Source organism: Colletotrichum acutatum (genome assembly GCF_030867785.1).
Source record: "Colletotrichum acutatum strain CBS 112980 chromosome Unknown BDZ83scaffold_75, whole genome shotgun sequence".
NCBI lineage: Eukaryota > Fungi > Ascomycota > Sordariomycetes > Glomerellales > Glomerellaceae > Colletotrichum > Colletotrichum acutatum.
The window spans coordinates 141,911-167,545 of record NW_026849069.1 but is presented as its reverse complement, the minus strand read 5'-3'; the positions used below and the strand labels follow the sequence as shown (position 1 = coordinate 167,545).

The 25,635-nt window shown below is 52.7% G+C and overlaps 11 protein-coding genes across 11 annotated transcripts; 5 read left to right on the top strand and 6 right to left on the bottom strand.

Moving 5' to 3' along the window:
- Nucleotides 1-152: 152 nt before the first annotated feature.
- Nucleotides 153-1,425, top strand: BDZ83DRAFT_582448 (FtsJ-like methyltransferase; the record flags this gene model as incomplete). Its single annotated transcript, XM_060505554.1, has 2 exons — nucleotides 153-255; nucleotides 317-1,425. The coding sequence occupies 2 exons, from the start codon at nucleotides 153-155 to the stop codon at nucleotides 1,423-1,425; spliced, it is 1,212 nt and encodes a 403-aa protein (XP_060362801.1).
- Nucleotides 1,426-1,464: 39 nt separating this feature from the next.
- Nucleotides 1,465-2,057, bottom strand: BDZ83DRAFT_582348 (acetyltransferase; the record flags this gene model as incomplete). The annotated part of the gene is made up of 2 exons (XM_060505544.1): nucleotides 1,465-1,793; nucleotides 1,844-2,057. The coding sequence occupies 2 exons, from the start codon at nucleotides 2,055-2,057 to the stop codon at nucleotides 1,465-1,467; spliced, it is 543 nt and encodes a 180-aa protein (XP_060362800.1).
- A 1,530-nt stretch (nucleotides 2,058-3,587) lies between these two features.
- On the top strand, nucleotides 3,588-6,207 carry BDZ83DRAFT_732434 (uncharacterized protein; the record flags this gene model as incomplete). The annotated part of the gene is made up of 4 exons (XM_060512898.1): nucleotides 3,588-3,656; nucleotides 4,114-4,180; nucleotides 4,231-4,469; nucleotides 5,518-6,207. The coding sequence occupies 4 exons, from the start codon at nucleotides 3,588-3,590 to the stop codon at nucleotides 6,139-6,141; spliced, it is 999 nt and encodes a 332-aa protein (XP_060362799.1). The 3' UTR covers nucleotides 6,142-6,207.
- A 198-nt stretch (nucleotides 6,208-6,405) lies between these two features.
- On the bottom strand, nucleotides 6,406-8,194 carry BDZ83DRAFT_732433 (glycolipid 2-alpha-mannosyltransferase; the record flags this gene model as incomplete). The annotated part of the gene is given in 3 exon segments (XM_060512897.1): nucleotides 6,406-7,614; nucleotides 7,685-7,807; nucleotides 7,820-8,194. 3 exon segments carry the CDS (start codon nucleotides 8,192-8,194, stop codon nucleotides 6,640-6,642), a joined length of 1,473 nt encoding a protein of 490 aa, XP_060362798.1. The 3' UTR covers nucleotides 6,406-6,639.
- A 1,744-nt stretch (nucleotides 8,195-9,938) lies between these two features.
- BDZ83DRAFT_721209 (MarR-family transcriptional regulator) lies at nucleotides 9,939-10,457 on the top strand (the record flags this gene model as incomplete). The annotated part of the gene is made up of 1 exon (XM_060512361.1): nucleotides 9,939-10,457. One exon carries the CDS (start codon nucleotides 9,939-9,941, stop codon nucleotides 10,455-10,457), a length of 519 nt encoding a protein of 172 aa, XP_060362797.1.
- A 22-nt stretch (nucleotides 10,458-10,479) lies between these two features.
- On the bottom strand, nucleotides 10,480-11,447 carry BDZ83DRAFT_582399 (uncharacterized protein; the record flags this gene model as incomplete). Its single annotated transcript, XM_060505551.1, has 2 exons — nucleotides 10,480-11,261; nucleotides 11,297-11,447. 2 exons carry the CDS (start codon nucleotides 11,445-11,447, stop codon nucleotides 10,480-10,482), a joined length of 933 nt encoding a protein of 310 aa, XP_060362796.1.
- Nucleotides 11,448-12,920: 1,473 nt separating this feature from the next.
- On the top strand, nucleotides 12,921-13,832 carry BDZ83DRAFT_582368 (short chain dehydrogenase; the record flags this gene model as incomplete). The annotated part of the gene is made up of 1 exon (XM_060505547.1): nucleotides 12,921-13,832. The coding sequence occupies one exon, from the start codon at nucleotides 12,921-12,923 to the stop codon at nucleotides 13,830-13,832; it is 912 nt and encodes a 303-aa protein (XP_060362795.1).
- A 13-nt stretch (nucleotides 13,833-13,845) lies between these two features.
- BDZ83DRAFT_783071 (major facilitator superfamily transporter) lies at nucleotides 13,846-16,110 on the top strand. Its single transcript, XM_060515577.1, has 2 exons — nucleotides 13,846-14,856; nucleotides 14,948-16,110. The coding sequence occupies exons 1-2, from the start codon at nucleotides 14,277-14,279 to the stop codon at nucleotides 15,925-15,927; spliced, it is 1,560 nt and encodes a 519-aa protein (XP_060362794.1). The 5' UTR covers nucleotides 13,846-14,276; the 3' UTR covers nucleotides 15,928-16,110.
- A 74-nt stretch (nucleotides 16,111-16,184) lies between these two features.
- Nucleotides 16,185-19,660, bottom strand: BDZ83DRAFT_582394 (catalase/peroxidase HPI; the record flags this gene model as incomplete). Its single annotated transcript, XM_060505550.1, has 6 exons — nucleotides 16,185-17,424; nucleotides 17,698-17,833; nucleotides 18,000-18,431; nucleotides 18,617-18,689; nucleotides 19,133-19,287; nucleotides 19,363-19,660. 6 exons carry the CDS (start codon nucleotides 19,658-19,660, stop codon nucleotides 16,185-16,187), a joined length of 2,334 nt encoding a protein of 777 aa, XP_060362793.1.
- Nucleotides 19,661-21,011: 1,351 nt separating this feature from the next.
- BDZ83DRAFT_628324 (uncharacterized protein) lies at nucleotides 21,012-21,409 on the bottom strand. The gene has a single exon (XM_060508697.1). The coding sequence runs from the start codon at nucleotides 21,368-21,370 to the stop codon at nucleotides 21,131-21,133; it is 240 nt and encodes a 79-aa protein (XP_060362792.1). The 5' UTR covers nucleotides 21,371-21,409; the 3' UTR covers nucleotides 21,012-21,130.
- A 2,420-nt stretch (nucleotides 21,410-23,829) lies between these two features.
- On the bottom strand, nucleotides 23,830-25,389 carry BDZ83DRAFT_628322 (glutathione-dependent formaldehyde-activating enzyme). Its single transcript, XM_060508696.1, has one exon. The coding sequence runs from the start codon at nucleotides 25,272-25,274 to the stop codon at nucleotides 24,132-24,134; it is 1,143 nt and encodes a 380-aa protein (XP_060362791.1). The 5' UTR covers nucleotides 25,275-25,389; the 3' UTR covers nucleotides 23,830-24,131.
- Between the last annotated feature and the right edge of the window lie 246 nt (nucleotides 25,390-25,635).

Genomic DNA, 25,635 nt, shown 5'->3' with positions numbered 1-25,635 from the left:
AGAACAGCGCTGCAGCAAATTTTCTTTGGCGGCCACAGCGGGCGTCGACCCCTCCAAAAGAATATCGCTGGCAACTTTTCCCCCTCCCCCGCCATTTCCGTCCCATATCAGCCCTCAATTGTCCATTCCGCCTCATTCCCGATCACTTCAAGATGGGCAAATCTTCTAAAGATAAGCGCGATGCTTACTACCGTCTCGCAAAGGAGCAAGGCTGGCGTGCACGCAGTGCTTTCAAGCTGCTGCAACTGGACGAAGGTGACTCATTTTACCCCGCCATCCCGTGATATTTTGGCTAGAATACTGAATGGTGATCCAGAGTTTAACCTGTTCGCCAACGTAACAAGAGTCGTTGACCTGTGCGCTGCCCCTGGTAGTTGGTCCCAGGTGCTGTCTCGTGTTCTCATCAAGGGAGAGAAGTTCGGCCGCTCTGCATGGGAGGATCGTGAGGCCAAGTTCCGCCAGGAGATGCTGAGCGTCTTCCCCGCTACCCCTGAATCTGCCGCCGCAGGAGAGACGACCCAGGCCGAGACCGCTCCCGAAGAGACACAACCTCGCAAGGATGTCAAGATCGTGTCTATCGACCTGCAACCCATCAGCCCTCTGCCCGGCATTATTACTCTGCGCGCCGACATCACGCACCCCGCCACGGTACCCCTCCTCCTCAAGGCCTTGGATCCCGACTATGACGCCGCCAACCCTAGGAGCCAACAAGCCAGTCATCGTGTCGACCTAGTCATCAGCGATGGTGCACCGGACGTCACTGGCCTTCACGACTTGGATATCTACGTCCAATCCCAGCTTCTCTTCGCCGCCCTCAACCTCGCTCTTTGCGTACTGAAGCCCGGCGGCAAGTTCGTCGCCAAAATCTTCCGCGGCCGCAACGTCGACCTCCTCTACGCGCAACTCAAGATATTCTTCAAGACCGTCATCGTCGCGAAGCCGAGATCATCCCGTGCTAGCAGTGTAGAGGCCTTCATTGTCTGCATCGACTTCCAACCCCCTGCGGGTTTCCAGGCCAGTCTCGAAAACCCGCTTGGCGTTGGTCACGAGCTACCCAGAATGGTCGAGGAGAGGAGGAGCCAGCTGCCCGTTATTGCTGATGCGCTCATGCAGAACCCCCTGACTGGAAATTGGGATTCTGCTCCCACGGCGTCTGCGACAAGGGGAGACGGCCAGGTTGTTGAGGTGGAAGCCTACGACGAGACGGACGAGACGACGGATCATGATAAGCACATCAGATGGATTGCACCCTTCATCGCATGCGGTGACTTGTCGGCATTCGACTCTGATGCATCATACCAACTCCCCGAAGATCACGTTTCTTTGGACCCCGTCCAGCCACCGACGGCACCTCCGTACAAGCGCGCAATTGAGTTGAGAAAGGCCGCTGGCGGCGCATACGGCAAGACGTCAATTAAGGCATGATAATGACAACGAGTTCTTATACCGCAACGGGGTTCGCACTCAATCCTCATCCTCCCCATCCGATGGACCGCTGGGCATTGCACGGCCGCGCTTCTCCAGCAGATACAGCTTCCCTGAATGTGACACGCCCCATTCCGTTGTCCCCAAGGCCTGCTCATACAACTTACTCGCTTGCGGCGAGGATGTCAGAAGCAAAAAGCGTCGCAAGTCGGGCCACTCGTCCAAGATCTCGTTCAAGCACTGCATCAGCCACGGCGCTAGTCCCTTGCCTTGGTGCGTGGGGAGGACGTAGATGTCTGCCAGATACCCAATGGTGGCATAATCCGTCACGATGCGGGCGAAGCCGATCAGTTCAGGCCCTTTCTTCCCTGCGTGACGGTCAGACAAGAAACCTACGATAAGAGTTTTGTCGAAATACCTGCAATGTCGGCGGTAGACTGTGGGAGTTTGTACACCCCCAGACACAGCGAATTGTCTATCAGCCTCTTCAGAGCGACTTCCGGAACGCGCTTCGTCCACCATAATAGCTCAGAGTCAAAGGCATCATTCACAGCGTTGAGGTCGACTAGCGACCGGTCGGTAGAGATGAGGTACTCGTCCTTATACCACTGCTTAGATATCTGGTTCGGCATCGTGGCACGATGCCCAAACGAATGAATGAATAGAGGATGTAGTTGAAAGATACTTGAAACTCCCACCTTGGTCTGTGGTGCCCGGATCCGTAAGAAACCTAACTCTACAAGGGTTGAGCTCGAGACTGCATGCGGAGGAGGGGGATCGAGCGGGACGTTCAACCCCCGCCTCCGAACAAATGTCCGTCACCTCACGTCATGCCCGCCCGGATTGAGACTTTGCGAGCCACCCACCCCCCGTCTGTGAAGGGAATGGAAGTTTAGGCCGGCGAGGTGGGGTAGACCATCTGCCGAGCTCCCTGCTATACCTCTCTCGGTAAGCTCGCTCCGGGTGGGGTCCCTTCGCTCCGTTGCTCGTCGCGGTCGCGGGGGCGGTTTTATGGGGCCTTCGGGCTTCAAGTGGGGGGGGGGGGGTTAGCAATGCTATGCCGGTCATCGCATACCTTAAGCGACCTCCTGTATCTCTAGTATTCTGGAATTTCCATCTGAGCCCTTGTAACGTGGCCGGCCTTCTCACTTCACCGCCAAAGGTGACTTGTGCTTTGGGGTTCGGTGAGATGCTTGGATTTTGTGTAGGTGAGTCCCGAGGCACATTAATATCGGTCAATTAGATGTACCGCGCAGTAAGTACGAGGGCGAGCCAGACACTAGGTAGCTGGTGGATGTTGATGTGTTACCTCCTCCTCAGAAGGCCAAGCGGCCCATACCTCTGCTCTTGAACTTTCCGGATCATGGCATCGTTCGATGTTTGCCTTCAAGTCTCATACAAACATCCGTTGAAATCGCCGAAGATCATGATTTTCACCTGTATAAATACCTCAGATCCAAATCGAATCAAAGTCACCAAGATCATCATACATAGCGAACTCGAGGCGCCTGGCGAGGGTAACCTACACATTCCTTCACTGAATTGATGCAAAAGTACGGAGATATCGAGAGCTGTATTATGCGCGAGCGCATTGTTGACTCCCCCGAACACGAACTCACAAGGGTCCCATAATGTCCAAATCAGAGCCTGAACTGGTCTGAGAATTCTTCAAAAAACCAAGTTATGTCAGTGATGAGTGGAGTCTGTATGACCATGCCGTATCCAGGCAACTAATGCAGAAATCAACGTGTAAACACGTAGCGATGGGGCTGTTTGCCGAGTTCAACAGAACCACTACCAGTGACGAAACCACAATCTCCGACCGCGGACGCATTACCTACATTCGCACAATTATTAGGAAGCTACCCATACTACCGCTCAATGGGTCACATGTGATTGTATGCGGAAGATAGGTTTGGGCCCTGGTTGTGAACAATAACTGGCGGAAGAAGATTGAGGTTTAAACTAGACTAGACCTGAGGACGACGCAGAAGCATCCCGATGATCAGCAGACTTCTGAATGTCTCTCAATAAGCCCAGGAGCACACCGTAAAAGCGGTTGTTTAGAAGTTGTAATTCATTTTGTTCAGTGCTGAAAGGAAGTGGTAATATGAGGTCGTGACGTCACGTAGTGCCTGTGCCTCAATATCAACCCTCGTGACATGCATTACCGCGATCCTGATCTTGAACTTGTTAACAAGAAAGGCATCAACATGAACAGTGATTTGACGGTATAAGACAGAAAAGGGAGCATCACCTTTGTGCGGCCCACCAAGCTTTCGTCTGTTCAGACCCGGCAACTTTTCCGACACCCACTGACTTGGTGATGTGAGTTTGTGAGGGTTGCATCCTTTACAGAATACCTGCGCCGCCACATCTCCTAAATAATCACTTTACCGCCCAAATGATCTGTGATCTCAGGCGCCACAGCTTGTGGCCTTGTTCTCGCTTTGTTGTTCTGTTCATCAACGTACTGACCCTGTTTGTCTCGACTCCCGGCTTTCCCAACTTGGAAATAATCGTATCTCATGTTCTTTCCTACACCAAGGAGGTCCAACATCAAGCGTTTCTTAAATAATGTTCAGATTGGTATCTGAACCTTCCAATTTGACCAAGTGCACTTTCGTGACAACAGAAAAGACTAACAAAACATTTTCTTCAGAATTTAATCGACCCAGACTCGCCTAGTACACAACCTTATTACGCGCTTCATTGCATCAACCATTAGAAAAGCTCGCCCGCGTATCTGTAGAAAGTAAGGAAATACACCTTCGTGATGCGATACCTATCTAAAGTTGTGTGTAGTGGCTGCTTCCGATACAATCATCCGTCCTGTCTTTGACATCGTCAAGGAAGTGAAGGAGCAAGGGAGCGGCACCGAGGTCAAATACAACAACTTGAAAGTTCGTCGCTTGCTAGAAGAGGCGGCTGAAAATTTCATGCTCGGGTTGGCTACGGTCGACAAAAGTGTCCTAGAATGGCTCGCCGACGACTGCACCATGATCGGCCCTTCACTCGATGAAAAGACGTATCCAACTTACGTCGTAAATGGAAAGTGCAATATAATCGAAGCACTCGGACGCGACAGCCCAACTGCACATAAGATGAGAATCAGCAGATATATTCCAGTCTCAACTTTGTTGTACAGGGCCAAATCTTCTCTATTTGGGAAGGATTAATACGGCAAAGCATGACTAAGGGGGCAAGCGAGACTAAGGAGGCGAGCAAAACTAAAGAGGCGCTCAAGGCGGAGGAGGATATGGAAGGAGACTTCCGCGTCGGCAAGTTCGGAGGAGCCCTTTTGATATCCCTTGACAAAAATGTCATGATCAAGAGAGTGGAATTCAGGTATTCAAAGATGGTGGCGCTCGACTGTGCATTTAATCAGCTTGTCGAGGCAACAAAAGCCAGAAAAGTTGATCTGCACTTGGAAAGCATCAGCGAAGAAACTGCGTAATAGCAGAGGCGTTGAGCAGTCAGCTGTCGACGGTCCCATCATGCTGCGAGTAACATAAGTAGTAAGACGGGCAAAATTGCTGGATGATGCTACTCTATACTGATGGGACTCGGAAGGCGCAAACTCAGACCTATATCATTGGAAATATTTAGGAACTTACCTGTCCAGTATGTAATTAGCATGGACTGAGAAAAAAAGAATCATTTCTTATCATCCTTAGAAGGCACTCAACGGCAAGTGAGCTCTGTTATGCACAGAAAGGCAAGCGATGTCAAGAACGACTGCCGGGTGTATTTGCATCGTAACTTCTTCCCTGACCTCCTTCGTCTGCAAGCCCGACATGCCCGCTCTTTCTTCTTCTGTTCACTGGGAATGTGAAGGAACCCTCAAGACTCTGCCGAGTATGTCTAACCACTTGCCTCGGTTCCTCCTGGTCTTCTGTCTCCGTGCCCTAAACAACACGGCGTCCATCTACGCATTGCGCTCGCGGTTCTTTGCCATCATCCCACAACCTTGCAGAGCGCATCCGTTGTCTAGTCCTTATTCGAAAACAGGCAAAGACTTCCCGTCGATTCCGTAAGCTGCATGGGAGAGAAAGTATGCGGTCATTGTTGCATTGCTAAACATTATTTTAGGTTTTAACCATGAATAGTTTCTCCGAGATTGACCCCGTACAGGATGCCATCGACTTCTGGTGTAGTGACGACAATGAAGAATGGTTCAAAGAAATCCTGCGCGCCCATTTAAAACCCCTCATAGACAACATCAACGCCGGAGGTCTCCATAGCAGCTGGGGATGGTTCACCCACGACGCGACTCTGACAACAAGCATCAATCTTCCACGTTACGAGGGAACAACCTTCGAAAGAAGAGAAGCAGTCAACGACTACCTCGCCAGCCAATACAATGCCGAACCTCGCATGAAGTTTGTTCCACTCCTTTTCACCTACGGTCAGGGCCACATGGCATGTCATGCGTGGTATAGAGTCGACGACGAGCACGGCCTTTCCAGCCCTCGCGATCATCAGCTCCTCATCACGGCGAACTTCAACAATTACCACAGACTGGTCAGCATGGAGTTCAGCGAGTATACGGTTGCGGGGCCGGCGTCTTATATTGAGATGGTGGACAATTGCGTCGCTTGTAGGGCCATGACTTCCATGACGCGAGAGAGACAGATGGAAGAGGACGCGGACGATAGCACAGATGATGAAGCATACTCGGAGTGGCCTCATCGCAATGAGGACCACGACCACTGAGATTATTGGAAAGCTTGACATTGTTACCGGGAAAATGGTTCCGTTATACGATGCTGAGGTTGAGGTTTGAGGGAACTTATTTGACTTCCCCGTAGCATTCAATATTAAAGTTTGATTAGCTCAATGACTTTCATGTGCCCATGGATGATCCTCAAAACACGCCGGTGTGGTGTGTTGAATTCGCAGCCTTGTCTGACGCCATGGTAACATGCATGTTCACAGTCGTTTCTGGCCAAAACGACTACAAAATATATTGATTTCCCCCCAAGTGGAGTGGTTACTTCAGGCAGTTCAGGCGAAAACGTTAGGTATGAATCATCAGTCATTCTTTGAGGATGGCTCTCTGGTACTGATAGAAGCTGTGTAGGTTGAATTGTACCGCGAAACAAGTGAAATCCCAAGTCTGAACCCCCTTGCCCTGCTGCTTGGAAGCGTCGTCTCCGGCTCTCCATGCAAGCCCCTGCCCTAGGGGCTAATTCTGATTTTCATGTCAAAAGTTTACCATCCCAACACCCCAAGGAACCACTTGAGGCGATCGCAAGACCAGGAACGCCAGCTATCCTCCAGAGAGTACCAAGTCAGTGTGACATCGACTGGGTATCTCTCGGGCTTGTAGAGCTTGAAGTTACGTTCATCGAGGGCAGTGTGCCCGAGCTGGGCTGCTGGAATACCTCTCTGGCGGGCCATATCGGACGCAATTCTCTCCCAGACGCGGTGGATGAGCAAGACTTGGTTGTCCTTACAGGCACTGAACCAAGAAGCTTCGACTACCTCGGCCAGGTCATTGGGATTACTCCCGGTCTGCAGGTTGGAGTTGAAGGTCGGGTGAGGCATCGGAGGGCAGCTGTGGAGACCATGCATCTTGCAAACCATGTCACCGAGGAGCCAGAACTTGTCGCGTGGGAGGAACATGCTGGCACTCAGAGAGTGGACAGGAACGTTGCTGGTATTTCCGTAGTAGAACTCGCCGGCATTGTCGAGATAGTCAAAGTAGGAGCTGTGCTCAGGTCCGCGGAAGTGGTTGAGATTGCCAATCTCAATAGGGGTGTCCATGTCACACTGGTCGTAGCTCGCAGCAAGCCGAGTAGTAAAGGCATCGGCAACCGTGTTTGGCTCGCACTGCTGAGGATCAGCTTCAAGGAAAACGCCGGGAGGCATGTCACCCTGTCTGATGGCCCTGCAGCCCTCATCCTCCAAGCCCAGGTAGGAGCTCTCCATATCTTCAGTCCCATCCACGTAGTAGTCTGATGAGCGAGTAGGCTTGTTGGCTTTGGTACTGTTGCCTAGGATCCAGGTGATATCGGCAGTGGGTCGAACCATGTCGGGATGCGTGTCCATGAAGGATTTAGTACTCTTCCAGAGGAGCTCAGAGTCAGCGGCACCCTCGAAAGAAACCTCGTTGACTCCGTAGGCGATTCCGCGGTCTCGCATGAGACGGAAGACATCGACTGTAATGTCGCAGAGGAACTTGGTCTAGAACAAGAACCTTGTCAGTCAAGACAAAGCAAGGGAGGGAAGGAGAGAAAGAACGATGCCAACTTACGCCAGGCTCGACCATCCAGAACCATTCGTAGGCCTGAAGACGCTTCTCTCGGGCAAAGAGTCCAGCAGACCAGCGACGCCTGTGATGGGCAGTCTTGATGAGGGTTTTGTCGGCGTTCACTCCCTAAGTGCGTACCAGACCAGCCTCGAAGCGGCCGGGGTCAACAGAGCTCGGGATTGTCCAGTGCTGTTGAGGGATCAAGTTGTAGGTGACAGTCGAGGCAGTGGCGTTGGAGGTAGCGTCTTTGAACTCTTCGCTAAGCTCCTCGTGGCTGAAGAATACCCAGTCGTAGCGGTACTTGTGATTGAATCGCTGCTCGAGCTGTGCAACAGAGGCTACCATCTGCTCCTTTTGCTGCTCTGAGACCAGCGAGACAAAGGCAGCTCGTGGCGAAGTATCGTGAATGTGGGCAGGACCACACAAAGCAAGGGGAACCTGAACGAGAGCCAGTGCAATCCAGAAGACCAGAGAAGCACAGGATCGAAGAGAAAGCTGGCTGTGCGCCGCCATCCTGGCTGTGTTATCGAGGTGTATGATCAGTGGAAAGAGGTAGCCTGTAGGAGAAAACAAGTGAAGACGAGTGGGAAGGTATCAACTCCACGCCGTGACTGGCGTGGAAAAGGGAGTTTAGCGGCGTCGTACGCTCAGGATGGATTTCTTTGGATGAGGTTATTGTGGGGGAGAAGGTTGGTGGAAGGGAAAGTTGGGATCGTGATGTTGACAGAAACAGAGGTCGTGTGGGCAGCTAACGAAGAAGCAGTGAGGCACACAACCTCACTAGCGCCTCGCTTAAAAATTCTTCTCATACAGTAGAGAGGAAGGAGCGTGTATATTGATGTCTCTACAACACGTGATTTGGTGATCTGAAGACCTCACCGAGGTGCCCTAGGCGCCTGAGGCGCAGACCTGTCGGTGAGGCCATACCCGGAAGATGTACTCCGGAGACACATGATTTCACTTGAATGCAGTTGGAATACTTGTCAAACGGACTCTGAATATTCATTTTCGAATCCGCGGCGGCCTTCCCATCCCTGAAGCTCCCTAATCCTCACATAGCAGAACATGAGACTGTCGAGCTTTTCTTTACCACAGCAGGAAAGCATCATTGATGTTAACGCTTAAGGTAACTTGCTAACGCTCTCCGGATCTTTCAGCACCAAAGACACTTGCTTCTACAAGAAGGATCGCTATCAATCCAAAGACCAGCAAAATGATGAAGAGGTCTTGCTGGCTTGGCCATGACTGAGCAGAGACAACTAAAGCTGCCATTCAAATGTCCACTCTCCATATCATAGAGAGGTACCACCGGAAGCCAAAGAGGAGCAATGACACTGGCCTTTGTAGGCAGCCTTTGACCCTGTGAGTTGATTGTAGTGTCAAGCATTTATGGCCTGCTGGAAACAAGGCCTGATTGTTTGTTTATTTTTACTGCAAACCACAAGGCAGTATGGTAGGCTGATATGATATTAATGGTCGGACGTAGAAGTCAGCAAGAAGACCTCTACTATGTAGTACATGTCTTCGTCACGTCAGTCATCAAGTGCGACACAGGTGCATGTCGCTGAAGTCGCATCTAGGTAGGTAGACATAGTCATATTGCAATAGTCGGGCTTGTCGGACCATTTTTGTACAGCAACTCTGGTATGTTTCCTAGGTCAGAGTGACAAAGACTGCGAAACAGAACTTTCGCCTGTTTCTTGAACGCAAGTCGTTTGCTCCGAAGAACCAGACTTGACCAGTCACTCTTCCTTGAGTCATGTCTTTTTTTAGAACTTTTCTCGATATGCGATCAAGTGACTGGATCTGAGCTTCGAGTTCCAGCTTCTACTGGTAGAGGATTGCGCTTGACTATCACCGAGTTCTGATGATAGCTTAACACACTCCCTAAATCTTATCCGCTAGTAGTATCGTTGCTGTGCACGGGCAAAATCAGAAGCGTCTAGAAGCATCCAAGCTAACTCTCTGAGGTCACTGGTGTCTTTCAGTGACACTAAACATGACATGCGGCGCGGCACGTAAGTACAGTGCGCCCTTGGATGACATGACCTTGACATTCCCCACCAGGCCAGGAACAAGCTCACCGCTGATCAAGACAGGTCCCCTCCCGCAAGTGATAAGATGATTGAATTGGCGACGATTGAAAGGTTCACAGTCAGATCATCAGCTATTACAGCCTCCAAGTCACTGCATTGTCTCTGAGAACTCAAGAAACCAGTACCCGCTCAGTCCGCAGCGCATTGTCTATCCGCCCAAAATGGTCTCAACCAACGGCCTCAGTGCTCTTGATTCAATTACAATCCGAAACCACCGCCCGGGTGACATGGGCTACATTACCCACCGACACGGCGCAATCTACTCCAAAGAATACAACTACGGCGCACTATTCGAGGCCATGGTCAGCCAAATCACGGCAGACTTCCTCCTCAAGCTCGACCCAGCGAAGGAGCGATGCTGGATCGCAGAGAGAGACGACAAGTTTTTGGGCTCCATCATGCTCATCAAGGACCGCGAAATAGCAGGTAGAGCGAAGCTGAGATGCTTCCTGGTAGAAAAGGAAGCAAGAGGGTCCGGCTTGGGAACGGAGTTGATACGGCTCTGTGTCGAGTTTGCAAGGGAGGTTGGATTCGAGAGCATTGGCTTATCGACAGATAACCACTTGATCGGGGCGCGGCGGTTGTATGCAAAGGCCGGGTTCGAGTTGAAAGCCACCGAGGAACATCAAGTCTGGGGAGAGAAGCGAGTGGGAGAGACTTGGGAGCTGCAACTAAAATAGCCGAAAACACGGCTTCCAATCATTATGTGGTATTGAACGCCGGAGAGCTGCCCGAGTTGATCTCTCTTATTTTTCCTACACCTCTTTTTTGTCGCCAGTAGTTGGTAGCAACGAGCACTTCGGGGCAGCCCTGCACTAGCCCGCCCCATCTCCTGAAGAATTCGGGACCCAGCTCCCAACCATTCAAGTCCCAGGCGTCTCCCCATATGACAAGCGATGATTTGGAGGGGGAGTCCAAGTCCAAGAGGTCGCAGACTAAAGCGTTGCACAGCTCATCTTCGTCTATTTCGCCCGCTCGAATACCACGAAGTATGTTATCTCTCATCTTCGGTATTGGGAATAGGTCTAGCCATGGGTGATGCTTGACAGTCCTTTGCAGCGCCGTTGGTGAGAGATGAGGCGGCAAGACCTCGCTGGATCCGGGCCGCGCGGGGCCTTGATGTATGAAGAGAGAGTTACCCTCGTCGCTCTCGATCAATTCTACCGGAATGCCTAGTACCAGCGCATTTCTTGCTAGTGCGTCGAACGCGTTGAGTCTCGTGAGAGCAGGAAGGTCTCGCGGGGTGGGGAGCCGGAGGTTCCAGTTCGAAGAGGCTCTTTGAAGGAATTCGACCACATTTTCGCGTATGCCTGCGCATCTGAGCAAATAGTAGATCCCATACATCTCCTGCATCCGCGACAGAGTCATGGGTCTGCGTGCGTTAAGCGATGCATCGGGGACGAGGGACGTCTCGGCTTGAGGCTCTGCTGACGCCGAAGTTGAAGCACTGTTGAGTGCAATGCGCTTCAGGTGTCTCTTTTGCCCTGGTTGGATTGCAACATCAGCATCCTTCGCCAACGGGATAGCACGTTTGACGAACTGGGCTGCGGAATGGACCTACGGTAGGCTCTTTGGTGGACCCGGTTCTGCCGTCTTCGTCTTTCGGCGGCGCTCGCCACGCCCGTCCAATCATCTTCATCATCCAGTGCCTCTACTTGCCGTGGCTCCATCTCGGAACTGATATTTCTGATATCTTGCACGTTGCTTATCGAGCATGCTGTGGACGGTGTTCTTCCAGAATTGTGCTCCCATGGGGGATTAATAGTTTGCTTACTTCCTGGTAAGCTAGGATGAACCTACCACACTCAAAGACCCAGTGGGACGTGCAGTGTCGCAGAAATAGATTGCTTACTCCCCTGTTAATGGGGCTTTAATGGAGAGCTTGTCATTCGCCCAACTTCAGTGTGGGGGGCAAAAGAGGAATCTTTAGACTTATTCTAGGCTGGTTCGAGGTTGGTTCGTTCAGTCGACGACCAACCGGAAAGACTCCTTTGAGCCTTGACGTTCTGTTGAAAGCCAAAGAATCCACGAGTTATCCACCACGGGCGCTGTTCGCAACAAAAGGTGTGTTTGCCGCGACCTACCGACCGGCGATCGCGTGATGAATTCTTCGACAGAAACCCCGCCAGCCGTTGAAAGTCCGCAAGCCATGGCCAACTCCACCCGTCTAATCTTAACCCTCAAAGTAGCAAGCCTGTCACCAATTGATGCCCGGACCTCAAATAAGGATTATATGTCAATGGCGACCACAGCACGCCCCGCCACAGCACGCCTTATCCGTACACTGCGTGCTGATAGCGGTTGAATCACCTAGAAGACCGAGTCTGGCTAGATCGGTCGAAAACTCTAGCTATAGAGGCTTATGCAAGTTTCAAGACTGATCTTCTGAGGGACTACTTCGGAGCCTACAGCCTCTGCGGTTCATATGTCAGACCTGGAAATGAAGGTCCTTCGAGCCATATGTAGGTTGTTCGTTATCTCAAGTCAGGTAAGGTGCCTGACTGAAAAAGAGCATGATGATCATTAAGTTAGAAGAGCCGGAGACCTGTCGGGGATTCACCGAGATCTAAAGCAACGTTGTTCCGGCTCAAACAAACGCCGACATCCCGGCTACGTACCTGAGTACCAAGGTAGGTACGAATCTACGTACAGTAAGGTACGGGCCTACTACATTGAAGGGAAGGGGCATTAGCCGATGCAAAGTCCGGTCCGGACCTGCCCGACAGGGGTGTAAGCAACGAGGAAGTCGCGAGTTGGCTCATCGGGGACGCCAGAGCCTCAGACAGCATTTATGGCCAACAGTTGAGAGTCGGGACAGGAAATTCCTGCAGATAGGTCCAGTCCGCTTCGTGTTCTTGTCCCTTGATTCCAATATCCCTCTTTCAATGGCTTGCTTACGCCCTAGGTCGGCTCGTTGGACTGACATATCAGGCATTGTGCCCTCGGGCTCATTGAAGTTCCCGCGTGACACCTTCAGCCGCCCATCAGGAATCCCTTCTTTACATTCAACCCTTTCTCTAATCAGAGTATTAAATCGTCGCTTTCCTTCTTGTAGAAATCTTGACTTTTGCTAACATTAATAGTCTCTTCACTTGCCACGATCAAATCCTCCTACTCGAACCATCTACACGCTCCACTCCAAGATGCCCGCGTTCACCGCCGGCGACATCCCTGATCTTCGCGATCAGGTGATTATTGTGACTGGAGGAAACGTTGGTCTTGGCTTCGAGACGATACGGCAGCTCAGCAAACACAACCCAGCCCGAATCTACCTTGCAGCCAGGTCCCAAGACAAAGCCGAAAAGGCCATCCAAGAACTCCAACAACAAAATCCGAAGGCGACAAACATCACCTTCCTCAAACTTGACCTAGCATCCTTTGACAGTGTGAAGGCTGCCGCGGCTGATTTCCTTCGGAAAGAGTCTAGATTGGACATACTCGTCAACAATGCTGGCATCATGATGACCCCCGAGGGCCTATCGTGGGAAGGATATGAGATCCAGTTTGGAACCAACGTGATGGGTCCGGCGCTATTTACCCAGCTTCTGCTACCGGTTATACGGGAAACGGCCAAGACGAACCGCGAGACACGTGTCGTCATGCTGTCTTCAGCTGCTCACGCCCGAGCCCCGAACGATATCTACAACTTCGAAGAAATCCGAACAACCATGCCTAGCCGAGCTACTACCCAACGCTACACCATGTCGAAGCTTGCCGACCTCCATTACGCCAAGGCTTTAGCAGAGCGAGAGAAACAAGTCAAGGTCATTCCTGTCCACCCGGGAATGGTCGCCACCAATCTTCATCATGCTTCCACCGGCATGTTTCTCAAACCTTTCCTGAACGCAGCCATCTTCTTTGCCACGCCTGTGGAGAAGGGCGCCTTGTCGCAGATCTGGGCAGCTGTGAGCCCTGACGCCAAGAGCGGACAATACTACGGTCCTACTGCTAAGGCGGAATCTGGTTCAAAGCTCAGCCAGGACCGCAAACTTCAGGAGAGCATTTTCGGTTGGATCCAAAAGGAACTCAAGGGGCATGTGGACACCATTGACTAATTGGTATACTGGTGTGGCGTACGAGATTATCGAGTGGTAGCAAACATCGGACCCGGCGACTGTTCCGGCCGAGCCAGCTCTTCAACCATATCCGACGTGGGTGGGTTGTTGCATTTCACTTTGAGGGCCAAAGGACATGTAGTGAACCTGAGCAATGAATTAAAAGCGAATTCCAGAGACTTTATAGGCAAAGATCGGCCAATTGGCTGCAAGTGATGGTAGTCTGGCCCCGTTGACCTGCAGTACCCCAGGTCCCCGAACCGAACCGAACCGAGCCACATGGTGATGGCAAGGAACGAAAAGAATCCTTGAAGGAACTGTTTGCCAACGATTATACCAACAGCATTATCATCGCATGTCCCATGTACAGTCTGCATCGTTTCATTCTATTCGATCCCTGAGACAAAGGACCAACAAAGCGTCAGTCCCTTTAGCAGGATCATCATGGGGGATTCACCTGCCGCAACGTCGGCCGAAAAGCCCCAACAGACGAACTCAGAACAAAATGGCAACGTCCAGAGTGCTCTGGATCGCATCACCACGACCGCATCTTATGTTCCTCCTGAAATGAGTCCGATCCGTCGCCGCGCCGTCATGTGTGCCCTCTGCCTGACTCTCCTCCTTAGCGCCCTAGACATTACCATCATCGCCACGGCCTTGCCCACCATCGCAGCAACACTTCAAGCCACAGCATCGGAGTACGCTTGGGTGGGAAGCGCGTACACATTGTCCAGCACGGCATCTACACCGGTCTGGGCTAAGATGTCCGACATATTCGGCCGGAAACTCACAATTATGACTGCGGCGGCGACGTTCATGGCGGGAAGCCTGATCGCGGCCTTGGCTGGGAACATTCAAGTTCTCATCGCTGGAAGGACTGTACAGGGGCTCGGAGGAGGTGGATCGTTGGTTCTGGTCACAATTGTAATTGGCGATATCTTCAAGTTGGAGGATCGAGCCAAGTATTATGGCATGACTGGCATCGTCTACGGGATTGCGAGTGCTGTCGGCCCGGTACTTGGAGGTGTTTTTACACAGACGATTGGATGGAGATGGTGTTGTGAGGAGGAACCCCCAAATCTCACACGGAGTGGCATGAAACTGACGTTTGATAGTCTTCATCAACTTACCGTTCGATGGCGTGGCCCTGATTGTGTTATTTTTCACCCTCAAGGTTGAAACTCCCAAAGAGCCATTCATTACCGGCCTTCGCGAACTCGATTGGATCGGTTTCCTTCTCATCATAGGTGGCACAATTTGCTTCCTCTACGGCCTCGAAACAGGTGCCGGTGGCATCGTTCCCTGGAGCTCTGCTTTGGTGATTTGCCTCATCCTGTTCGGAGTCCTCATCCTCGCGCTTTTCGTCGTATGGGAGGCTCGCTTCGCCAAGAATCCCGTCATTCCGTTCCGGATCTTCCAAAAGGTTACCAACATTGCCTCATTCACCCTTGCCTGTATACACAGCTTCGTGTTCATATCATACGACTACTTTCTCCCGCTTTACTTCCAGGTCGTCCTCGGCTTCAAACCGATTATCGCTGGAATTACGCTGTTCCCTCTGCTCATCCCACTCACGTTCATGACGATGCTCGGGGGGCTGTTCACCCGGAAGACTGGCAACTATATTATTCCTATCTTCTTTGGCTCGACACTCATGACTCTCGGAAATGGCCTGTTCATCAGCTTTGGCATCAACACGGAGTGGGCTAAGATCGCGGTTTTTCAAATGATCACTGGGTTTGGTGCCGGCCTGCTTTTCCAAAGTCCCATGATCTCGATTCAGACTCACACGAAACAGAAGGATATGGCGGCTGCCATGTCGGCCTTCAGTTTCGTGAGATCTCTCTTTTCTTCGATGTCGATCGTTATTGGAACGGTGTTGCTGCAGCATAACCTGGGTGGTGGAGAGCTGACGGCGGGGAAGCTTGGTTCTGAAGATGGGAACGATGGAACTCTAGGGGCTAGCAAGACTAGCTATATGTCTGCGTTGCGTGTGATGTGGGCATTCTTCACTGGCGTCTCTGGGTGCATGCTTCTGGCTGCCATCTTTATCAAGCCGAAGCCGAAAAAGTCATCTCAGAGTGACGCAAGTTGAAAGAAATGTCGTGAGATAAACACATTAGTTGGAAATATCTCTAGGAAAATCGACAAGTGCCTGTGCATTAGACAAGATTCAATGAAAGATACATGGCGTCAAACGCTGGCCGGGCAGGATCTCATAAGTCACAATGACCATCTATCGCACAGACAGAGTGCAGGCGAAATAATATATGAGGTATAAAGTAGATACAAGAATAGCCGCCAACACCTTATCCTTAACATAGAAACAATTGGGTTAGCGCGGATGGCACCTTAGTACTTCTTCAAGTCGAAGCGGTCAAGGTTCATGACCTTGTCCCACGCAGCGACGAAGTCCTTGACGAACTTCTCGTTGGCGTCGGAGCTAGCGTAGACCTCAGAGATGGCACGGAGCTCGGCGTGGGATCCGAACACGAGATCGGCGCGGGTGGCGGTCCACTTCTCGGCCTTGGTCTTGCGGTCAACACCGGTCCAGGTCTCGCCCTCAGTGTCGGTCTTGGACCAGACGGTGGAGATGTCGAGCAGGTTGATGAACCAATCGTTGGTCAACTGGCCCTTCTTGGCGGTAAGGACACCGGTGTTGGACTGGTCGAAAGTGGCGCCGAGGGCGCGGAGACCACCGACGAGAACAGTCAGCTCGGGGGCGGAGAGGGTAAGCTGGGAAGCCTTGTCGACGAGGATCTCCTCAGTGCGAGCGCGGGCGGTGCCTTTGCCGTAGTTGCGGAAGCCGTCGGCCTGGGGCTCGAGGTAGCCGAAAGCGCGGACGTCGGTCTGCTCCTGGGTGGCGTCGACACGGCCGGCGGTGAAGGGGACAGTGACGGCGACACCAGCGTCAGAAGCGGCCTTCTCGACGGCGGCGACACCACCGAGAACGATCAAGTCGGCGAGGGAGACCTTCTTGGCACCGGTGTTGAAGCTGGTCTGGATCTTCTTGAGGGCGTCGATGACCTCGGCGAGGACGGTCGGGTTGTTGGAAACCCACTTGTTCTGGGGCTCGAGGGCGATGCGGGCACCGTTGGCACCGCCGCGCTTGTCGGAGTGACGGAAGGTGGAGGCGGAGGCCCAGGCGACGGAGGCGAGCTTAGAGACGTCGAGGCCGGCGGTGCCGAGGATGTCAGACTTGAGCTTGGTTACATCGGCATCGTCAATGAGCTCACCCTCCCTAGCGGGAAGGGGATCCTGCCAGCCGAAAGTCTCCTTGGGGATCTCGGGACCGAGGTAGCGGGCGACGGGACCCAAGTCACGGTGGAGAAGCTTGAACCAAGCCTTGGCAAAGGCGTCGGCGAGCTCCTGGGGGTGGTCGAGCCAGCGGGTGGTGATGTTGAGGTAGGACGGGTCGTTGATGAGAGCCAAGTCGCTGGTGAGCATCGTGGCCTTGCGGAACTTGGTGCTGTCAAAGGGGTCGGGGTAGTCGAGAGTGCCGTTGACAGCCTCCCATTGGTGAGCGCCGGCAGGGCTGGTGACGAGGGTCCATTTGTTGTGAATGAGAGACTCCAAGTAACCGTTGCTCCATCTGCAGGTACAAGGATTAGCGTCGGTGTGTCACTGCATAATCACCCGGTATGGTTGGTGTATAAATAGCTTTTCTTGGCCTCATCGTTTGTCGCCTCATCATTTCTCTCATGACCTTCTTTTCTCTTTCTCTCAAGGGCGAAGGATTCGGCAAATGAGAGATAAGAGAGACCTCGAGAGTGAGAAGAGGGGAAATGAGAATGACTGTAGTGCCAAGAGCCGGGGCTGCAAATCAAATGCAAACGGAAATAGACTCATCACGATCGTCACTTACTTGGTAGGGGTCTTGGTCCAGACAACCTCAAGACCACTGGTCATCTGGTTGACACCGTTGCCGTCGCCGACGCTGTTGTGCCATCCGAGACCCATCTCGCCAAGGTCAGCGGCCTCGGGCTCACCTCCAATGTTGCCTATGAGAGTCGCGGATTAGCATCTGCATGTTCCAATAGTGGCGGTGAGAATCGCATGTTCCCGGGGGTGAGCCGGAGCTCTCTCCGGAGACGCTCAATTCTTGCCCGTTCGTCCAGCTAGCACCGGGATGGTGAAGAGGGGACGCGTGAATGAGGTGCAACTCACTTGCAGGCACGGCACCGTGCGTCTTGCCGAAGGCGTGTCCACCAGCGATCAGAGCGACAGTCTCCTCATCGTTCATTCCCATGCGATCGAAAGCGACGCGAATGTCCTTGGCCGAAGCGGCGGGGTCGGAGCTGGCATCGGGGCCCTCCGGGTTGACGTAGATGAGGCCCATATGGGTGGCACCCAGGGGCTTCTCGAGCTTGTCGGCGCGCTCGTTGATGTCAGTGCTGCCGTTGTAGCGGACATCGTTGCCCTTGGGGACGAAAGTCGTCTCTCCGCCCCAGTAGACGGACTCATCGGATTGCCAGGTATCGGGACGGCCAGCGGCGAAGCCAAGGGGGGTGAAGCCCATGGACTCGAGGGCGACGTTGCCGGTGAGTAGGTACAAGTCGGCCCATGAGATCTTGTTGCCGTACTTTTGCTTGATAGGCCCTGTAAAACATGGAAGAGCTAGGGTTAGCAAACGTTTCCTCTCTATCCATCTCAAGAGGCCCACAACATCGCTCTACTCGCGCCATCGAGCCACGGCAAAGTGGATATCGCTACCGAGTCGATGATGCAAGTCGAACATGGGTGGGCCGAATCGCAAAAGAGTGCATAAGGATGGGAAATCTTACACAGCAGGCGGCGAGCCTTGTCAAGGTTCTGGTTATCAGGCCAGCTGTTAAGCGGAGCGAAACGTTGTTGGCCCTGCAGCAGTCCAATATTAGTAAACGCCAGTCCTTAAGAAGAACCAAATTGATGCAGAGATGTGATAAGATGCAAACAGCCCAGGTCCATATTTCGTGACGCGGTGCGGGTGGAGAAAAAGTCGAGCGAGATGCTCTAGCACCTCTTGGCTTTGATCCGGGATAGGACAAAAACCTCCGTCTAACCAAATGATCTTCCAACGCGAGACGAATAGGACCGCGAAGAGATGATCAAGTGCAACGATGGGCAAGGAATAAGAAATATGCTAAAATGGTGGGGGGGTTACAACGCGGTGTTTCTTCCAGCTACCTTGTGCCAAGTGGAAAAGCACTGGGAAGACCGGGAGAGCGGGGGGAGGGAGGGAAGGACTTTCGGGATAGCACAGCCAAAGAGAAGAGGGTAAAACATAAGTCAAGAGATGCAGTGAAGAAAAAACGGCTCACCATTCCACCGCCACCTCGGCCGTCAATGGCGCGATAAGTGCCGGCGCTATGCCAGGCCATGCGGATGAAGAGACCGCCATAGTGGCCAAAGTCGGCGGGCCACCATTCCTGGGACTCCGTCATCAGGGCGTGGAGGTCCTTCTTCAGAGCCTCATCTGACGCGGGGTGTTAGTGAAGGGTCTTCCTACACACAATGTTTCTTCTTCCCCCTCCCCATCAGATCTACTCACAATCCAAAGAGTTGAAAGCCGCAGTGTAGTCGAAATCGCCTCCGTACGGGTTGGTCGCGGGCTGGAATTGGCGAAGAGTATCGAGTCTAAGCTGGCAAGGCCACCAGTCGTGGCTGCGGGTGCCGCCGCCAGCCTGGTTGCTGATTCTTGAGCATCGGCCGAAGCCCTCGGCCGTGTCTCTCTTGGGGAGCTCGCTGGTGACGGAACCATCGCGTTTGGCGAAAGGGCAGCCGTCAGCCGTGACGGCGGGCAGGAGAGCAGAAGCTGCCAAAAGGCAGCTTGAAAGTTTGGCGTGCATATTGACAAGACAAGTTGGTCTAGAGGACGTTCAAAGAAGGAATGACTAGGTGAGAGTGAGACCGGGGGGTAGCAGACTCAACGGGTGAGAGATGAGTGTGTTCCTGAAGAAGAGGAAGCAGATCTTTATTCCAAGATGGGACGAACCCCAGGACATAAGTAATAAACTGTGGCGACCTACGACTCACGAGCAATGACACGGCTTCTGAGCAGGTACCGTGAGCCACGATGGAGCATCTCCATGTGGGAATAATTTGATTCCAGAACTCCATGATTAGTAACAATACCAAGACCTGCGAAGGCCGCTTCCAAGCCCGGCGTCCCCAATGCTGCGCAAGGCATCGCTGACGGGGGCCTTGGTAATAAGCTTCCTACAACGGCAGTCGAGTCGGTATTGCGCACTAAGATGCCCCATGGCAAGGTTTGCGATCCAGAATAAGCGCCTGGAATAACAATCTTGTTTGATTAGGATGGGCGTGAACATACGCAGATTGGCAGATGGCTCTTTGGTGTGGTCTGGTCCGCTTTTCACACTTTGAGCGGGGATTGTGTCCTAAGCGATGTCCATATGGGTGAAACTTACGGCAACTTGTATGGAGAAGACATGGGGCCCAAGGAGGAGAACACACCAGGATCGGGCTGGCTTGGCCGGGATTATGAGTTCAGATGTTGATCCATAGCCAGGCATAAGCTAGGGAATCCGGGGAGCTGACGAGCTGTGCTCCCTGCTCCGATGGTCAAAAGTCAACAGTCTGATGCGGGCCGGTGCCAAGTTACTGGGTGACTGGAAGAGTAAGGTAGTATTGCTGTAAAGCCTGCAATAACTCGCACCAACCGCGACCAATTGTGCGATGACAGTTTCCAAGCTGCGGGAACCACTTTTGAATCTAATAGACTTCGCCCCCTAAACTCCGAAGAGCAACAAATCGGATCATATCAACCCGCCCTCTCCCTGCTATATCCTGCTGTACCCTGTCTGTAAATACCACTTAGGAGTTAGTACTGCATATACACTTAGCATTTACGGAGCTGCCCGCGCGCAACGGGCTAATTGATGCCTCCGTCATTCATCTGGCTTCATCCGGACTTGCGATTTTGTTCCTAGCGAATCCCCTAGAGAGTCTCGAGAATCCCAGCAAACCCCCCCCCCCCCGAATTCAATGCCGGGTGGGAGACTAGACAACCTAGCTAGAGACAACCTGCCATTACAGGCCTAGACTCTAAAGAGTCGCACAAGGTTTTGGCCCAAATCGCGGCCACCCAACATGGGATGAAGGAAGCTTTTCATCAATCGTGCATTGACTCAGCCCTACCTCCCTCTGGCGGTGGGCAAATACTTGGGTGTAGGAAGAAGCAAAAGCAAGCCTCTGGAGGGGAGGATCTGGAACCCGAACGCCTCCCCCCTCCTAAGGCTAGACGACCCTCCTCGACGATCCATCCCCGCGCGCCGGCCGGCCGTTGATGGCGGCCTTCAACGGCCTCGACTGGAACGCACGGCACAGAAACACTCGGAACCACAGTCCACAAACACACACCAAGGTGACACCACCCACACGGACATGCGGGCGGGATGGGATGCAGCCAGGCGGCGTGGCAGATCAGCACACCAGCTGCAAGCACGAAAGAAAGCCTCGACAGGCCGGGCCAACCCAGCCAGCACCACCATCCTGAACAGGAAGGCTAGATTTGAGGTACGCGAGGATTCGTGCATGCACCTTACAGCAAGAGAGCTGTCGGCCGAAAATCCTGCGACCCCGGCTGTGCCCGAGCCAAAAGATTGTCCCTGGGTATAGTAGCCACATCATTCACCCCGTCCACCTGTGCTGCCAAGATGCTTGGCGAGGTGGCTTCTCATCACATGCAGAGTCCCCCTGGGCCTTGGACACGCAACATCATTCCCTTGGCTGGGAACTGCGAACCCGGAGGCCCCTGGGAGTTTGCTGGGGCACGCCGCACTTGGGAGCACGGTGACAGCAGAGGTAAAACCTGACGCTGGGAGTGGCTGAGATGAGAATGAGATTGCCGCCCTGTCAACTACCGTAGCGCGCAACTCTCTGAATCACGTTTATCCCTGTAGACTGGTGTTGCCTGCGGCCATGGTACTCGGCCGACACCCACTTGCCGACGGGTCATGAGCCTGGACTAGAAATGTGTCGAACCACATTCGCTGGGCACTGCACGCTTAGTTGCCGGAAACATTACCCTCTTTCGTCTTTGCCGTATGCGTCCGCGGTGTCCGTGGCATGCTATGCTCTTTTTCCTCCACAGACCACAGTCCATGTGCACCCAACACGTGCGCGACTAGCCATAGTTACCTATACGAAGGATGCAGTATCGAGGGGGCATGGAAACTTTACTTTTGCAACATCTTCTTGGGAACACCACACAACATAAGGAAAAGGGGGGGGGGGGCACGGGCAATTCAAGAACAGGGAGATTTGTTTTTCGGGGTTCATCTCACACCCTTTCACGCGCGCAAACTTACCAATGATGAATCATATCGCTTTGCCCCCTCCCACTATACCAAAAGTAAACTTGGAAACCTTGATCGACTCGGCTGCACCCTATTTTGATTATAAACTGCCTCAATTCTATAGGACGCTGGTCGAAGTCGGCAAGGATCACAGTGACAGTAGACACGTTCTTCACTCCGTTCAACTTACCATTGTCTTCAATTGACTTTGCTCGAGGACGCCGAGGCGGACGACATTTCCATTTGGGAAGGACAGGTGAATGCAACCCGTGATTCATGTGATCAATTCTGCCAGCTTCCCTTGGAGTTGCATGCAAAGTCAAAAGTTTCTCAACTCACAGACCTGGGCTACTAAGTCAATTTCCATCGGACTTCATACTGCTTGATATTATTCGTCTTCGGCGATGAACCAACTTGTAGGGGCAGCATGGATCATTATAGAAGCATTCGAGCGTTGACTTTTTGGCATCCGACTATCTCACTGCCGAGTTCATGCAACATGATTTCGTAGTTACGAGTGATTTCTCGACAATGTTTGTAAGCTCAAGGAAGTGTAAGTGAACTGATTCCCGCTCAGCAAGCTATGCCCGTCTCGGCTTTTGATCATGGGCTTGTATCAAATTCAAATGGCATTGACTCCGTGAGCGAAACTCCGTCACGGACATATTTACATCCGTGAGCAATTGACTGGATGTTCTTCAAGTCGTAAACAATTTTGTTCCATGTCGGGCGAGCCCTTACTGACATTCATTGTAATTTTACCAGAGTCAGCAGCCCAGAAGATTGCCGCCTTTCCTGGAAACTGTATTACAGGGCGCACAAATCAGATTCCCACGTTCCTCTGCCAATACAGATGAAGATGGAAATAGCTTACAGCACCCAGATATTCAAAGAAAGCAGACATGTCGTCGACCTTATGTCGCAACTCAAACCAACGACGCGACGCGGACTAGGTTGAGCTGTGCATGCCAAGCTTGAGGGCCCAACTCCATCACACTGCATAAGCGGGTGTTGCCCTCTTCTATTTTCAGCTGCCAATAAAGGAGGCTCGGTTCGTCAGCGTTCCTTGGTCTAGTCGGTATTACATCCTGCGAAGGTGAGAAATGGCGCGATATTCGCTTTGGACTCATCCCGAACCACGATGTGCATCAACAGACTAGACCTTTTGCGAAGATACGGACAGACGTTCCCTGTGCAATGGCACAGGGTGGTCTGCAAGTGAGAGCTTTTGTGATGCTACCCTTACCCCGAGGCGCAGCAGTAAGCTGTCAGCAGCCAAAGGATTGCGGGGCTTGGAATCGATCCGAGTAGTTGTCACCAAGGCACATAAGCATGCCAAGTAAACTAACCGCTCGGTCAGACAACGGTGAGTTCAGCTTGACGACCTGGAGAAGTCGGTAAGTATGAGCCTGCCCGGTATCCCACCAACTCCGTTCCTATGCATCCAGTATTCCGCCAATCTCCCACGTGTCCCTCCACATGACCCGGCGCCGCGGGCCCGACCTTTGACAGAGTCCGTGTCCGTCCGTTAAGGGGGCCCCGCCCGGCCCGGCGCGCTTGGCAGGCCCGAAAAGGGACCCCCGAGTCATACGCCAAGTCTATCCCACTGGGAAGCGGGCCGAAATAGCCCCTTAAACAATGCTTGATAAGTTCACGGGCACTGTTTTCATGTTTTCTGGATTGATATAGAAACCTACCTGTTTCATCCGAATTGGAAAGCAGTTCAATCATTGCGAAACTTGGAACGGACATGGGATGACTCGGGTTATCCTTGGCTAGTCTCAGGGGTAAGAAAACAAAATCCAGATTTCAGATTGCCGGATTGATCCATCTTTCTATAGTTCGTAGCAAAAAAGATTTGTTATCTTGTTTGCCAAGAAGAACGTTACTATGCAAATTGCCTATTATAGGCTTGCTAGCGACCTGCAAAGAGCGTCACGGTGAACGATTTGTTTCTGATTAAATCACCTATGACTATCTGCCGTAGTACTAAGCTGCATCACTTTGACTGGGCCCCTGAGCGCAAGCCTCGTTCAAGGCCATGAATGAGTCTCCTGGCAATGCGTGCGGGCTCACCTGATCGACCCCTTTCCGTCTCTTCGTCGAAGCTGCATCGCTCCGTCCACCAGTCCAACCACGTCTCGGCCCGCGCACCCTCGTCTGCCCGAAGCAGCCCTACGCTGACGTCGATGACGTCTGGTCGCCAACTGTCGCGCCAGAATACCGTTGCACCGCAGTTACCACAGAATTCGCGAAAGACGCCAGGTGAGGATTCATACGTCCTCACGATTCCGGCGGGCAAGTCGGCGAAGTTGAGAGGGATGATTCCGGACTGGCCATCATCTGGTCCGGGGACGTGAAAGAAGATGTTGCATCGGGGGATGAATGCCCAGGTCTGAACCTCAAATCCGGAGATGAGGCGGCAAGACCGACAAGCACAGGTTCCAGCCAAGTACTTTGTGCCGTTGCTTCGAATCCACCACTTTACAGTGTCGGGGTTCTTCATAAACTCGGCGGAATGTTCGACTTGAGCATATTGTAGGTCGGGGAAGCCGGAGTGCGGTAGATAGCTTTCTTCGGTTGGCCGTGTGATGTGGTAGCTCACCCTGCCGCAGGCGCATGAGGCGTGCAGAGAGTCTTTAGGACAGATAGCTGGCGTGGGAGGAAGCTTCGTCGTGGACATTGACGATGGAGTGACCGGTGTTGTCGTCGATTCCAGCCGGTACCCATCAATCTCGGACAGCCATATCGAGATCCCGCCGTCTTTGGTATCGGAGACGCCGGTGTGCCTTGCGAAACGCGCATCCGCGCCAACGTCCTCGGCGGTGTTGTGCAGTAGGACGCCAGTGGCTGCTTCCCATACGATTATTCCATCTATATCCCTGCGTCTCAGGACATGGCATCCACACTTGCTGCAAAAGTATCTTGTCCACCCGTCAATGCCATGATATGCAGTCGTATCATCCGTTTGATGAGGTTCATGGATGGGATAGTAGGAGGCGCAGAGAATGCCTGTGGCGTGTCGATCGACGTCGCCATGGTTGATGGACAAGTCGATAGTCTCTCCTCGAGCAACGACAGGCTGAACCTGCTGCGAGACGCCACCGCAAAGGCAGGAGATGTTGAACGTATTTGGTGACATAATGGCTTTCTTTAACGTCAAAGACTTGGAAGTGTTTATGGTGCAGGCAGCAGCAGAAGAGTGATTTATATAATTGTTGAACGATCTCTGCGCCACGACCTAGACATCGTGCGTGTAGTCAATGCTTTGAGCTGGGAAAAGCTGTCAGCAGATTCCCCGCATCGGCTTGCAGCATCTGATAACGGCCCGGCCAACCGGATCCCAATCAACCACCCCGAAAGCGGAGAGTCTTCCACAGTTTCGGCGAATATCGACCCCGCAGTCGCCGGGGGCCTGCGTCGATCGAGGGCGTCTGTAAGGCGCGTTAACGACCAGCCGTGATTTGGGTGCGGAGTTTCGGGAAGACTCTCTAGTGAGCCAT